Source organism: Caretta caretta, chromosome 11, assembly GCF_965140235.1.
Source record: "Caretta caretta isolate rCarCar2 chromosome 11, rCarCar1.hap1, whole genome shotgun sequence".
In the NCBI taxonomy this organism is placed as follows: domain Eukaryota; kingdom Metazoa; phylum Chordata; order Testudines; family Cheloniidae; genus Caretta; species Caretta caretta.
This window is the reverse complement of record NC_134216.1, coordinates 1,354,017-1,367,712: the sequence shown is the minus strand read 5'-3', so window position 1 is coordinate 1,367,712 and position 13,696 is coordinate 1,354,017. Positions and strand designations below refer to the sequence as shown.

The 13,696-nt window shown below is 65.5% G+C and overlaps 2 protein-coding genes across 3 annotated transcripts; one reads left to right on the top strand and one right to left on the bottom strand.

Annotated features, from left to right (window-relative positions):
- Nucleotides 1-1,074: 1,074 nt before the first annotated feature.
- On the top strand, nucleotides 1,075-6,524 carry STK16 (serine/threonine kinase 16). Of its 2 annotated transcripts, XM_048868787.2 has the most exons (7): nucleotides 1,080-1,266; nucleotides 3,335-3,554; nucleotides 4,478-4,611; nucleotides 4,891-5,011; nucleotides 5,368-5,463; nucleotides 5,571-5,692; nucleotides 5,779-6,524. In XM_048868787.2, the coding sequence occupies exons 1-7, from the start codon at nucleotides 1,181-1,183 to the stop codon at nucleotides 5,915-5,917; spliced, it is 918 nt and encodes a 305-aa protein (XP_048724744.2). In that variant the 5' UTR covers nucleotides 1,080-1,180; the 3' UTR covers nucleotides 5,918-6,524. The 2 variants fall into 2 exon arrangements, with proteins under 2 accessions (XP_048724745.2, XP_048724744.2); XM_048868788.2 differs by lacking the exon at nucleotides 5,368-5,463 and having other exon boundaries at nucleotides 1,075-1,266.
- A 1,275-nt stretch (nucleotides 6,525-7,799) lies between these two features.
- Nucleotides 7,800-13,656, bottom strand: LOC125644587 (tubulin alpha-4A chain). Its single transcript, XM_048868748.2, has 4 exons — nucleotides 13,548-13,656; nucleotides 10,081-10,303; nucleotides 9,203-9,351; nucleotides 7,800-8,859 (listed from the first exon to the last, which is right to left on the bottom strand). Exons 1-4 carry the CDS (start codon nucleotides 13,548-13,550, stop codon nucleotides 7,885-7,887), a joined length of 1,350 nt encoding a protein of 449 aa, XP_048724705.1. The 5' UTR covers nucleotides 13,551-13,656; the 3' UTR covers nucleotides 7,800-7,884.
- Between the last annotated feature and the right edge of the window lie 40 nt (nucleotides 13,657-13,696).

Below are 13,696 nucleotides of genomic sequence, written 5' to 3'. Positions count from 1 at the left end.
TGCTGTCTCCCAGTATGTGGTGTCACGTCTCTTGAAGTTTATCTTCTGGATGTCTTTATAGCGGTTTTTTGGGCCTCCTCGTTTCCCTTCTCCTTTGGTGAGCTGGGCATACAGCCGTTGTTCTGGTAAGCGCACATCAGGCGTGCGCATGCAGGGCCCGCTCCAACTCAGATGGTGCTGGCTAGTCAGGGCCTCAACACTGAAGATGTTGGTCTCTGTGAGGACACTGACATCAGGCTGGATTAATGCAGGGGCTTTAGGGGCTGCAGCCCAGGGCCTCAGGCTAAGGGGGGCCCTGGCCCTGCAAAAATAAATCCAATTATATATTTTTGAAAAAAATGGGGTCAGCAACAACTTTTGACACACGGCCTGTCAGGTAAATAAACTCTGTGGCCCGCCAGCGGATTACCCTGACAGGCCACGGGCCAAAGGTTGTTGCCCCTGCCCCTTCCCCTCCCCCCACAACCCCTCTGCCCCTCCCCTTCTCCTCTCCTCCACCCCTCCCCTCAACCCCCTGCCCCGCCCCTTCCCCTCCTCTCCCCCACAGCCCCTCTGCCCCGCCCCTTCCCCTCTCCTCCACCCCTCCCCCACAGCCCCTCTGCCCTGCCCCTTCCCCTCCCCCCTACAACCCCTCTGCCCCGCCCCTTCCCCTCCCCTTCTCCTCTCCTCCACCCCACCCCTCAACCCCTCTGCCCCGCCCCTTCCCCTCTCCTCCACCCCTCCCCTCCCCTTCCCCTCTCCTCCACCGCTCCCCTCAACCCCCTGCCCCGCCCCTTCCCCTCCTCTCCCCCACAGCCCCTCTGCCCCGCCCCTTCCCCTCTCCTCCACCCCTCCCCCACAGCCCCTCTGCCCTGCCCCTTCCCCTCCCCCCTACAACCCCTCTGCCCCGCCCCTTCCCCTCTCCTCCACCCCTCCCCTCCCTTCCCCTCCCCCCTACAACCCCTCTGCCCCGCCCCTTCCCCTCTCCTCCACCCCTCCCCCACAGCCCCTCCCCCTCCCAGTTCCCCACAGCCCCGCCCCTTCTCCTCCCCGCGGCTGCCGGCGCAGGGTGATGACGTGGCGGCAGTTCCGGCCCAGGCGCCGGCCGGGAAGGGGCGGGGCTCGCGGGTCATGACGTCCCCGCCGGGGTCCGGGTCCCGCCCCCGCCCAGCCGCCGCCAGCGCCGGGCCCGGGACGGGCGATGGGCCACGCGCTGTGCGCCTGCGCGCGGGGCAGCCTCAGCATCGAGGGGCAGCGCTACCTGCTGCTGCAGCGCCTGGGGGAGGGGTGAGCGCGAGCGCGGGGGGGGGCGAGCTGGGGGGGGCGAGCGCGAGCGCGGGGGGGGGCGAGCTGGGGGGGGGCGAGCGCGGGCCGGGAGGGGCCGAGGCGGGGGAGGGGTGAGCGCGGGGGGGGCCGGCCTGAGGCGGGGGAGGGGGGAGCGCGAGCGCGGGGGGGGTGAGCGCGGGGGGGGCCGGCCTGAGGCGGGGGAGGGGGGAGCGCGGGCGGGGGGGGGGAGCGCGGGGGGGGCCGGCCTGAGGCGGGGGAGGGGGGTGCGCGCGGGGGGGGCTCTAGCAGCGGCCGGTTCCTGAGACGCCTCCGCTCCCCCCCCCCCCCACTGGTGCTGCCTGGGGCGGGAGGGTCGGTGTCATTCCCCCTCCCCCACTGTACAGCCGGGGAAACTGAGGCAGGAAGGTGCCATGGGGGACGCGTCCGCAGGAACCCGTCCCTGAGTTGGCCGCGGGTGTCGGCCCGGGGGGCGGCGCTGGCTGCTGCTCTCCGGGCCCCAGAGTGTCCCGGGGCCTGGTGCGTTTCTGGCGAGGGGGCCCCCCCGGCGGCGGGGGTTCAGCCCTCCCCGGGGCCTGGGCACACACGCCCGCCTCCCAGCCCGGGGCCTCCCAGCCGCTCCCGTCCCGCGGGGCTCGGCCCCGCTCCTGGTGCCGTGAGCCCGGGGGCCAGTCGCGGCCTGGGGAGCCGGGGCCAGTCGCGGCCTGGGGAGCCGGGGCCAGCCCCGCGGGACGGGAGCGGCTGCGGGCTCGCCTGTGCGGGACCCCGGCCCCCTCGCTGTGTTCCGGTGTGCGGGCGGCGAGGCCGGGTCCTGGCCCCGCGGCGCGGCCGGTGCAATAGCTCTCCGCTCGGAACAGGCCCCCTGACAGCGTGGGGCGCTGGGCCCCAGGGGAGGCTGCCCATGGGTAGGCGGCACGGAGCCGAGTGGGGCCCCGTGGAGCCTGGGCGCTGAGGCGGATGGGAGAGGAGCGGGGCTGGAGCAGTGGGTGATGGTGTGCCCGCTTGCCGTGCTGCTGGGCGGGAGGGGCTCTGTCTCTAGGCCTGGTTATCTCTGGCATGTCGCCCTCCCCTCAGCAGCCTGTCCTGCTCCCGGGAGAGGCGCAGGGACCCCTGGAGATAACATCAGAGCGGCCAGACTGGGTCAGACCAAAGGTCTGTCTAGCCCGGTGTCCTGTCCTCTGACCGCGGCCAGGTGCCCCAGAGGGAATGAACCGAACAGGGAATCGCCCAGTGATCCATCCCCTGGCCCCCATTCCCGGCTTCTGGCAAACAGGGGCGAGGGACACCGTCCCTGCCCATCCTGGCTAATGGCCATTGAGGGATCTGTCCTCCAGGAACGTATCTAGTTCTTTTTTGAACCCAGTTATAGTCTGGTGAAGGGTGTTGGGCGTTGTATGACAAAATACTTCCTTTTGTTTGTTTGTTTGTTTGTTTGTTTGAAACCTGCTGCCTATTAATTACATTTGGTGACTCCTAGTTCTTGTGTTATGGGAAGGAGTAAATGACGCTTCCTTAGTCACTCTCTCCACATCAGTGGTGATTTTATAGGCCTCAATCAGATCCCCCCCTTAATCGTCTCTTTCCAAGCTGAAAAGTCCCAGTTTTATTAATCTCTCCTCATACGGCCGCCGTTCCATCCCCCTCATCATTTTTGTTGCCCTTTTCTGATCCTTTTCCAATTTATCTTTTCTGAGATGCAGTGACCACATCTGCACGCAGTATTCAAGGTGTGGGCGTACCAGGGATTTATAGAGAGGCAATAGGATATTTTCTGTCCTATTCTTTCTCCCTTTCTTAATGATTCTGTTCATTCTGTTCGCTTTTTTGACGGCTGCTGCCCATTGAGTGGATGATTTCAGAGAACTCTCCACAGTGACTCCAAGATCTCTCTCCAGTGGTAACAGCTAATTTAGACCCATCATTTTGTAGGTAGAAGTGGGATTATGTTTTCCCCCATTACTTTGCATTTACCAACATTGAATTTCATCTGCCATTTTGATGATGTCTCTGCCCCCCTGCTCTGGGGTGTTGGGAGCTGCTCCTGCCCCACTCACACTTCTCTGCCCCTCAGAGGCTTCAGCTACGTGGACTTGGTGGAGGGGCTGCAGGACGGCCGTTTCTATGCCCTGAAACGCATCCTGTGCCATGACAAGGAGGACTGCCGGGAAGCCCTGCACGAGGTGGAAATGCACGGCCTCTTCGAGCACCCCAACATCCTGCGGCTCGAGGCCCACTGCATGGTAGAGAAAGGGCCCAAGCACGAGGCCTGGCTGCTGTTGCCCTTTCTCAGGGTGAGGCCACCCTCCCTCCCAGGGGAGCCATGACACGGCCGGAGGTGCTCATCCCCCTGCCCCAGGGGCACCGTGCCTGGTGCCAGGCTCTGTTTGTAGCCAAGGGGTCAGATTGCAGCTGGCCTTGGAGCCCAGTGCAGCAATGCATCCTGGGAGGGGCAGTCTTGGGGGCCAGCACTCTAGGCCAATGGCAAAGGGAGTAGGAGATGCAGCCTGGGGCAGTGTGGGGGAGGAGGAGGGTGGTTACTGTCCCTCCAGGCAGCTGTTACTCCAGCCCTGCTCTGCACCTGGGTCAGAGCCACCGGTGTGAGGGTCTGCACTGGGCCTCACACAGCCAGGGCTGTGAGCTGGGGACTGGAACCGCCCAGCCAGCAGAATCCTGGCTTGGGCAGGGCCTGGGCCCAGCAGCTGCAGAGGAAAGTTTAAAACTCCCAGGTGGCTGCAGTGGGGGTCCTGAGTTGGGGCAAATAGCCTTTAGAAAGGGGTCCATGCTGTCCAGACACCCCTCCAGCCCCTGCTGAATTTGGCAGAGCCCTGGGGCCCCCCTGGTCTCTTGTGGCAGTGAGTTCCACAGATGACTGGTGTCTGTGTGCAGCATCACTGTCCCTGCTGATGAGGTGGGGCCCATAGCTTAGAGCAGCTGCTTGCTGGGAAACGAGGCCTGGGCCAGGATGCTGTAGTTTGTCACTCTCCAAAGCTGTCTCTGCTCCCCCCCTCCACCTGCTGTCACTTATCTGAGAAATCTTGGGAGCTGTTAGCAGAGGGCTCTTACTAGGAGCTGGCGCAGGAAGCCCTTCATGGCTTATCCCCCAGTGTGGGCCAGTGCTGGCAGGCTAGGCAGCTGGGGAAGGTGCTTTCTATGCCCCCTCTGCCAGTGCCCTGCAGGGAGTGTCCCACTAACCGGCCGCCTGTTTGCTTGCCAGAGAGGGACCCTGTGGAGCGAGGTGGAAGCTCTGCGAGACAAAGGCATCTTCCTGGCTGAGGAGCGGATTGTCCCCATTCTCCTTGGCATCTGCCGAGGGCTGCAGGCCATTCATGCCAAGGGCTATGCACACAGGTGAGCCCAGCCACGGGCTAGTGCCCTTGGCCACCAGACCTGTCCCCCTCACGACTGCAGGAGCACTCGCAGTGGGCAACCGGGCACGAGATCCTCACATGCAGAGCTGGAGCACCAGCACTGGACTGGTGGGGGATGGGTCAAAGTGGGGGCATCAACACTGGACCCATGGGTGTGGGTCAGAGTGGGGCATCAGCACTGGACTGGTGGGGGAAGGCTCTGTGCCCTCTCTAGGGCCTGGGAAGCTGCAGGGAACTTGCTGTCTCTTGGTCCCCACAGAGACCTGAAGCCCACCAATGTGCTGCTGGATGACAAGGAGCAGCCAGTGCTGATGGACCTGGGCTCCATGAACCGGGCCCGCATTGAGGTCAAGGGCTCCCGGGAAGCCATGGCTGTGCAGGTATGAGGCTCTCTGCCCAAGGGGTGCAGGGTTCTGCAGCCCCTCCCTGGGGGAGGGCTGGGATCAGCTGGTGGGGTCTTAGAGGTCCTGGGAATGTTTCTCTCATCAGCTGGGGCTCTCCTGGGGAGGAGGCCCTGTGTAACCCTGTCCCACACCAGTCACAGGCCTCCTGCCCTGCTACCCCTGAACAGCCCCTGCCCCCCACTGCTGAGAGCTGGGCACAAGGCGAGCTCTGAGCAGTGACTGAGAATAGCCCCTCCCCAGCCTGGCTCAGTCCCTGTGGAAAATGGCTCGTCTTGTCCTGCCAGCCCCCGGGGTCCTGGTGCGGGGCTCACCCTGTGCTCCGCCCTTCCTAGGACTGGGCGGCTCAGCGCTGCACAATCTCCTACCGGGCACCTGAGCTCTTCACGGTGCAGAGTCACTGCGTTATCGACGAGCAAACAGACATCTGGGTAAGGAACCCCTTGGCATCCCCCTGTCCCGGGGCAGCTTCTCTCCCCTCCCTCTCTGTGCTGGCTAGGGGGGAACTCAGGGGAGTGGCTGACCTGGCCTGGTTCAGTCCCTAGGCTGCGTGCTGTACTGCATGATGTTCGGCGAGGGCCCCTATGACCTCATCTTCCAGAAGGGCGACAGCGTGGCTCTGGCTGTGCAGAACCAGCTCCGCGTGCCCCCCAGCAGCAGGTGAGGAACAGGGGAGGGGAGGGTCTGCTCTGTGCTCACCCCCTGCACAGGGGCCCAGCCTCACAGACCTGCTGTGCCTCTTGCAGGTATTCCGCTGTCCTGGAGCACCTGCTCTCCTCCATGATGGCAGTGAGCCCTCAGGAGCGGCCCCACGTCTCCCACATACTTGACCAGCTGGAGGGGCTGCAGTCAGCACCAAGTGGCCAGGACACCACACGGATCTGAGCCCTGCACAGCTCTGTACCCACAGGGACTGGTGTGCGTAGGGGGGTGTACACGCACAAGGCCTACGGGCAGCTGCTGACCTGCCCCAGGGATGGACTCACAGCATTGCTTTTAAAATGGAATTTTAGGTTAAAAGCAAAACCAGCCCTGTGGGGCTAAGTCCTGCCACCAGTGCCAGGCTGGCATATGCTGTCTGCTTCAGCACCACGCTGGGCACCTGCCCTGCTGCTAGGAACTCCGCCAGCCTTGGGCCTGGGCAGGACACAGCAGCCTGCCCCTTCCCTCCTGCCCACCACAGAGCTCCACTTGGCTGGGGAGGGGAAGGTGGTACGAGTACTTCACCTTCCCCAGGGCCCTGGGCTGCCTCCAGCAATCCAGCTGGGGTGGCCTTCGCAGCATTTCCTTGGCCATGGGGAGAGATGCTGCCTTCTGACCCTCAGTCAGGGGTGTTGCCTGAATCTGCTGCTGGGCTCTACCCAGCACCTCCCCAGGCCCAGCGTCCCCCTCCAGGGGCAGCCTGTTCCCCTTCTCCTGCTGGAAGGGAGGTGGGGCCCAGCCTGTACCCCCACCAGGGCTTGTCTGTTTAGTAAAGTGTGTGCACAGAGAATGTGGCCTGACTCCCTGGGATTCCTGTGACCCCCCCCATGCAGCCTGGGGGGAGGGAAGACCTGGGAACATATGGGATTGGGGATAGGCTCAACCTCTACAACTGTCTGGCCCTGACTCCAGCCCAACAGAGGCTTTCCTGCTGGGGTGGGGGTAAGGGGCTGTGGCTGTCTGGGCCGCCAATGGGGCAGGGATGAAAAATAACCCCCCCCCCCCCCGGCACCAGGGGGCAAGCAGCCTCCTTTGGTTGGGGGGGAGGGGGGAGAAAGGAGGAGGGAGAGTGTTGCTGCTGGGGCTCAACTAGCAGAGGGTGGCACTGGGACTGTTACTAGGGAGCAGGGGCCAGAGCATAAATCAATGATTAACCCCAGCCCTGTCCTGAGAGCCCTGCTGTTCCCAGTGCAGGCTGCCCCCTTCCCCCATGGGCTGCAGGGAGAGCCAGTACCCCATGGCTGGCACTACCCAGGGCCTTGGGAGCAGGGGCAGAGCCTGGCCCAGGCAGGTTCCCTCCCACCCCCAGGAGAGGGGAACAGGGCACGGCCAGTGTAGCCCAGCCAGATGCCAGCTCACCTTCCCAGCCAATAGCCAGGGGAGTTGGCACTGCCAGGGGCCTTCCCAAGCAAGGCCTGGGGGAGGGGCAGGCTCTACCCCTCCCTGCAGAGGCACAGACAGCATGCCCCCTTTTCCCATGTAGCTAGTCCAGCCCTGGGCTCAGCCCTGGCCATGGCCCCAGGCAGGCTCCAAGGCTCAGCCCTGCTCAGGGAGTCGTGTCACGTGGAGGATGCTTCCCATCACTAAAGCAACGGAACTGGCTATGCCATGCTGGCTGCTTTGTGCAGGGGTGGGGGGCAGCCTGGGAGAGCCCTTGCCCTCAGCAGGCCACTTACAGCTGGGCATATGGGGGGCAACCCCCAGGACCTGGAGTTTGCTGGTGGAGTTGTCCACCCCTCCTCCAGTGAGAGAGCAGGATAGATCCGAGAGCCCAAGCCACACTGGGCACCTGGTCAGGCCTAGGGCTTAGAAGCCACCACTTGCCCACAGCCCCAGCTAGGAGCCAGGTAACCTGATTTGGGGGCAACCTGCCCTGCTGATGGCCTATGCTACTGTGCTGCCCAGGATGTCTTGGGACCCCATTCCCAGCCCCAACACAGCCTGGCCCCAGGGCTGTAACTGGACCTGCTCAGCACCAGCTCAGTGGGCCTAGGACTGACAGTGCAGCAGAGCTGGGACACTCACTACAGCCCTGCCCCTGGCAAGAAACAGCCACAGCCTCAGCTTTGGGTTCAAGACCAAGGAGATGGTTTATTGTTTAAAGGATTTTGCAATTAACACTATAACATGAAAGTCCTTCAGCCAGTGCCTCAGTACTCCTCTCCCTCCTCTTCATCCTCATAGGAGTCAAGGCCCACCTCCTCGTAATCCTTCTCCAGGGCAGCCATGTCCTCCCGGGCCTCTGAGAACTCCCCCTCCTCCATGCCCTCTCCCACATACCAGTGCACGAAGGCCCGCTTGGCATACATCAGGTCAAACTTGTGGTCCAGCCGAGCCCAGGCCTCGGCAATGGCCGTGGTGTTGCTCAGCATGCACACGGCCCGCTGCACCTTGGCCAGGTCGCCGCCGGGAACCACCGTCGGGGGCTGGTAGTTGATGCCAACCTTGAAGCCAGTTGGGCACCAGTCTACGAACTGGATGCTGCGCTTGGTTTTGATGGCGGCAATGGCAGCGTTGACATCTTTGGGCACCACGTCCCCGCGGTACAAGAGGCAGCAGGCCATGTATTTCCCGTGGCGGGGGTCACACTTCACCATCTGGTTGGCTGGCTCAAAGCAAGAGTTTGTGATCTCAGCCACAGAGAGCTGCTCATGGTAGGCCTTCTCTGCAGAGATGACGGGGGCGTAGGTGGCCAGCGGGAAGTGGATGCGGGGGTAGGGCACCAGGTTGGTCTGGAACTCTGTCAGATCCACATTGAGGGCACCATCGAATCGGAGGGAGGCGGTGATGGAGGACACGATCTGGCTAATAAGGCGGTTGAGGTTAGTGTAGGTGGGGCGCTCGATGTCCAGGTTCCTGCGGCAGATGTCGTAGATGGCCTCGTTGTCGACCATGAAGGCGCAGTCCGAGTGCTCCAGGGTGGTGTGGGTCGTCAGGATGGAGTTGTAGGGCTCCACCACCGCGGTGGAGACCTGAGGCGCTGGGTAGATGGCGAACTCCAGCTTGGACTTCTTGCCATAGTCAACGGAGAGACGCTCCATCAGCAGGGAAGTGAATCCGGACCCGGTGCCGCCCCCGAAGCTGTGGAAAACCAGGAAGCCCTGGAGCCCCGTGCACTGGTCAGCCTGCGGGAAAAACAAACATCAGAGCTCATTAGACTAAGTCCAGGCTGCAGCCCAGACATGGCCAAGAAGGATAGATAGAGAACCAGCTGGCCGAGACCTCCACCAGTTCCCAGGCCAGCCCAGCCAACCCAGGGGAAGAACAAGCCCCAGTGTCAGAAAGGGAGCCCTCCAGGTCCCAGACCCCTTGTCAAGTACAGCCAGCTCCCAAGGCCTCCCCAGACAAGAGCATGTTTAGCCATGTTTTGTGGGGACTTACAGCGAGAAGCTGGAGCCCTCTTACCAGCTCCTTGGCTGGGCAGAGCGCAGACCCCCCCCCCAATATTCCCTCTGACAGGCTGCATACCAGCTTCCGGATCCTGTCCAGCACTTGGTCGATGATCTCCTTGCCGATTGTGTAGTGCCCACGGGCATAGTTATTGGCAGCATCTTCCTTGCCGGTGATGAGCTGCTCTGGGTGGAAGAGCTGGCGGTAGATGCCGGTCCGAATCTCATCTGGAAGAGACGAAAGGAGGGGTGTGGGACAGGACTCTAGGCCAGTGGTGGTCCCCCCCACCCCCCTTAACAGAATCTGCCTGCACCCCACCCCCCTTACCTCACAGCCCAGGCTCCCGCCCCAGCCTGGCCTCACTGGGCTGGCCCAAGCAGCCTGGCGTTGCTGCTCACCCCCTCTGAACGTTCCCGTGTGCACCCCATGGACATCAGCAGAGGCCGGTGCACTGAGCTGGCCTGCTGGCGCAGGGGGTGGAGGACGGCCATCCTCCACCCAACAGGAGGGCCTGGGGCACAGGCTGACGTCCCTGGAGAAGCCGCCAGGGTGTGGCGGAGGGTGTGGGACACAGCATTTCGCCCACACCAGGAAGTGGCACCAGCTGCCCCGAGGGCGTTCAGTCTAGCTCTGAGCAGTGCCGTGGCGGGAGCAGACCTGCCGGTTGGGTAGGTTTCTCTGGGCACCAAGCCTGTGTCACGGATAACGAGCATCAGCGTACATGATGCTTCTCATCCTCAAAGCCCCCCCTGCAGTGGGGAAGGCCAGTCCCAGGCCAGGCGGAAGGGCCTGGCACAGAGCTAGGGCAGGGCTGCCCCATGGGCAGGAGTGACTGAGGCCGCACAAGCCAGCTGCTGCGCTTGGCAGTCCAGGAGGCAGACATGGCTGTAGCTGGGGGGCCTAAATCCTTCACCAGTGAGCGCCCCCCCCCACCCCACCCAGGCACCGTCACTCACCGATCACGGTGGGTTCCAGGTCCACGAAGATAGCCCTGGGGACGTGCTTCCCAGCGCCCGTCTCACAGAAGAAGGTGGTAAAGGAGTCGTCCCCTCCCCCGATGGTCTTCTCGCTGGGCATCTGCCCGTCCGGCTGGATGCCATGCTCCAGGCAGTACAGCTCCCAGCAGGTGTTGCCCATCTGGACGCCGGCCTGGCCGACATGGACTGAGATACATTCACGCTGCAGAGAGAGAAGGGCCATTGAGGTGCCTCTCCAGGCCAGTGGACCCAGAGCTCCATGCCAGCGCTGGTGGCGAGGTGGGGCCCGCGGCTCCCCCAAACTCCTGGGGGATCACAGTGCCGGTCTCTGTTCAGCGAGAGCTGCCAGACAGCCCGGGACATTAGTGCCTGCGGGTCAGCACAGCGGGCGAAGGGACCTTGGAGAACAGTCCTGCTACCAGCTTCCCAGCCTGGGGCAGCACCGAGCCCTGGCCCAGCCCAGAAGGAGCCTGGGATTCTCAAGCAGAGAGTCCATTCCACGGGGGAGAAGGGGCTGCTTGCTCCCGGCAGCCCCCGACCCTGGTGCCCAGCACCATGGAGGCCAGGTGAGTCGTGCAGCACAGGGAAACACTGCAGGCTGCAACTGGCTGCCACGCTGCGTGTGTGTCCCCCCCCCCACTGCAGCACTGCCCAGACTGCAGGTGTGGGGGAGCAGCCCAGCAGTGTTCCCCCCCCCCCCCCCCCCCAAGCAGGCCCTGCCCTAGATCCAGCAGCAGTCACACTCCTAAGGATTGTGTCTGCCACACCCTGCTGATAGAACCGCTGGCCGCAGCGTTGTGGGAGGTCCCTGCTACAGGGACCATGCTGGGCACTTGCTCGATACCTGTCCTTGGCTCTGAAGGTGGCAACGCCAGGGCAGGAGCAGGGGAGGAATTGCAGCCGGGGGTGGGGTGGGGGGGGCACACACGACTCCTCACCCAAGGCCACACAGTGCCTTGGTGGGAGGGCTCGGATCAGACTCTTCAGTGGTGCCCATCCCCCTGGGACCCAGCCCACAGCCCCTCACTGTCCCAGGACTGCAGCAGCCCCTGCCAGCTTACTGCTGCCTGGAGCCCCCCAGGGTCAGGTCGGAGGCTTGGCTGTCCCTAGGACCAGCTCTGGCTCCCATCCACCATCTCGCTGCAGCGAGAGGGGAGGAGCCGGGACTGCAGCGTCAGGCAGGTGCTGAGCTGACAAGCACATACCTAATGCATGAGCTACAGGCCCACCCTCGCTGCTCCCAGCCAGCCTGGGCACGGCAGCGCCATTCCCAATCCCAAGGGAACCCAGCAGCGGGCAGGGCTGCGGGGCATCAGAGTGGGGGGAGGGCAGGGAGGCTGCCCAGTACCTGCCCGTGCTCTAATGGGGAATAAGGCCCTTCCACCTAGCGGCATAGAGCAGCGCCCCCCTGGAGCCGCTACAGGGCCCGTGGGAGGGCTGCGGGGAGGGGACGACATAGGGAGCTTTTCCACAAGGCAGCAGGCTCATCTGTGCCCACAACAGCACAGGGGCTGTTTGCACAGAGCTGGCTGCATCCGGTGGGTGCTGGTGGCCGGGACGCAGAACCCCCCTTTCCTAAACACTCCCCTCCCCCCAGCAGCTCTGCCCCCCAGGCCTGCAAGGCCAGACAGAGGCCTCTGGTCACTCAGCCCTCCCACCCCCACAAGCAAGGGAGCCAGCTGGACCAGCCATGGGGCTCCCAGGGCAGGGGGCACAGGCAGGGTCCAGCTCGCAGGAGCCGCAGGGTCACAGCCACCCGCTCTGGGGGCCCCAGGGGGTCTGGGACGGGAGCCAGGATCCCTGCAGCAGCCAGAGGGCCAAGCCCAGGAGGCCCCTCCGCAGCATCAGCCCCAAACTCAAGCCGTTCATGGGGAAGCCACAAGGAGGAAGCACCCAGCTCCTTGCAGCTGCCACCTCAGGGCTGGCCTGCATCCCCGTCCCCGATGGCAGCCCGCGGAGAGCTCTGCGGCGCCCGCCACGTCCCCCCCAGGGCTGGCAGCCCAAGCTGGGGCTGTGCGACGCGGCAGCCGTTCCGGTCCCTGCCACGGTGCTGGACGCAGGGGGCTGTGGGTCAGGACTGGGGGGCATCAGCAGGGCGGGGGACATTCTCCAGGCCCCGCCAGCGCTGAACCCGGGCCGCCGACGCACCATCTCCGGCCCCCGCCTGTGTGTCCCGCCCCGGCCCCGCCCGGGGGAGTCACCAGGCAGCCGACATTTGAACGCGCACAGGCCAACCAGGGAGGGCTGCGAAGCCACCAGCCCCGCCCGCCAGACGTTCCCTCCCGCCATCCGCACTGGGGGAGCGACGGCAGGAAACCCCTTCCCCGGGGAGACCCCGCTCCGGGCGCACGGCGCTGGGCTGGCCCCCGTGGGCCTGGGCTCCTCCGCCGAGGGGGGACGGGGATCTGGCGGCGTCGCGCTACCGGCCCCTCCGAAGGGCTCCCGGGCAGGGGCCCAGCCGTCTCCAGGGGCGCGGGGCCCAGCCCGAGGGGCGAGAGCCAGGAAACGCTGCCGGGGAGGGGGGGGGACGGGCGCTGCCTCCTCGCCAGGGGCCCGGATCCACCTGCGCGCCCAGGCCGCGGCCTCGCCACGAGGTGGGGGAACCGGCTCCGCCACTGGACCGGCAGCGCCCGAGCGGGCGGCCTTGAGGGCCCTTCCGCCAGACACGGGCAGCGAGCGGGGCTGCCCCCGGCTCACCCACGCTCCCTGGAACAGCGAATATCCCCCCCGCCCCCGAGACAGGGCTACGGCTCCTCGTTGGGCCAGGAGCCCGGCAGAGCTATTTCCAGGCGAGCCCCCCGCCTATTAATAACCCCCCGGCCGGAGGCAGCCGCTGCCCCCCACTGAGCAGGCGGAGCCCCCCGCACCCTCGTGTCCTTCCCGAGTCGGGCCGGGCGCCAACCCCCCCGCCCCTGTCCAGCTGCCCCTGCCCGTCTGGAGCAAGCCCAGCCCGGGGGGGCCTGGCTGGGGATCCCCGCTCGCGGGGCAGCCCCCACTGCGCTGGCGCCTGCCTATGGCCAGGGCAAGGTCGCCCTCTCCCCGCCCATCCTGCGCCGAGGGCAGGAGGGCGCTGGCGGTGCCAGGGCTCTGCCCCCCAACCCAGCGCCGCGGGCCCTTCAAGGGACCCAGCAAGGCCCGGACACGTCGCTTCGGGCGGCCCCGCGCCATGGAGAGCCCGGCCCGGCCGCCCCCTCGGCGGGAGGGGCCCGGCACCCTCGGGAGAGGGGCCCGCCGCGGAGCGCACCAGCCACGCGCGGCCCGGGCACCGCGCACGCTGCGGGGCGCGGAGTCCCGCACAGGATCCGGGGCGGGAGGCGCGCGGCGGGGCCCGGCCCCGGACTCCTGGGTTCCGCGCGCGCGCGCGGCGGGGCCCCCGGGTCAGTGCAGCGCCCCGGGCTGCTCCGTTCCCGAGCGGGGCCCCCGAGCCCCCCGGGCCCCGCACTCACCATGACGCAGTAGTGGCCGGGATCTCACGTGAGTCTGCGCGACGAGGTCTCGGTGAGAAGCTTCGCCTACTGCAGTCCTGGCGCACCGGCCTTATATACGGGGGTGGGGGCTGGGCCACGCCCACGGGCGGGATGACGAGTCTGACCAC

What these genes read in the sequence shown, in the direction of transcription:
- STK16 (XM_048868787.2), top strand. Translation starts at nt 1,181, where the DNA reads ATGGGCCACGCGCTGTGCGCCTGCGCGCGGGGCAGCCTCAGCATCGAG. An exon ending in GCCAAGGGCTATGCACACAG is followed by an intron (nt 4,612 to 4,890) that starts GTGAGCCCAGCC and finishes TGGTCCCCACAG; the next exon opens with AGACCTGAAGCCCACCAATG. An exon ending in CGCGTGCCCCCCAGCAGCAG is followed by an intron (nt 5,693 to 5,778) that starts GTGAGGAACAGG and finishes TGCCTCTTGCAG; the next exon opens with GTATTCCGCTGTCCTGGAGC.
- LOC125644587 (XM_048868748.2), bottom strand. An exon ending in CCTGGAACCCACCGTGATCG is followed by an intron (nt 9,352 to 10,080) that starts GTGAGTGACGGT and finishes CGTCTCTTCCAG; the next exon opens with ATGAGATTCGGACCGGCATC. An exon ending in TGGACAGGATCCGGAAGCTG is followed by an intron (nt 8,860 to 9,202) that starts GTATGCAGCCTG and finishes TTTTTCCCGCAG; the next exon opens with GCTGACCAGTGCACGGGGCT.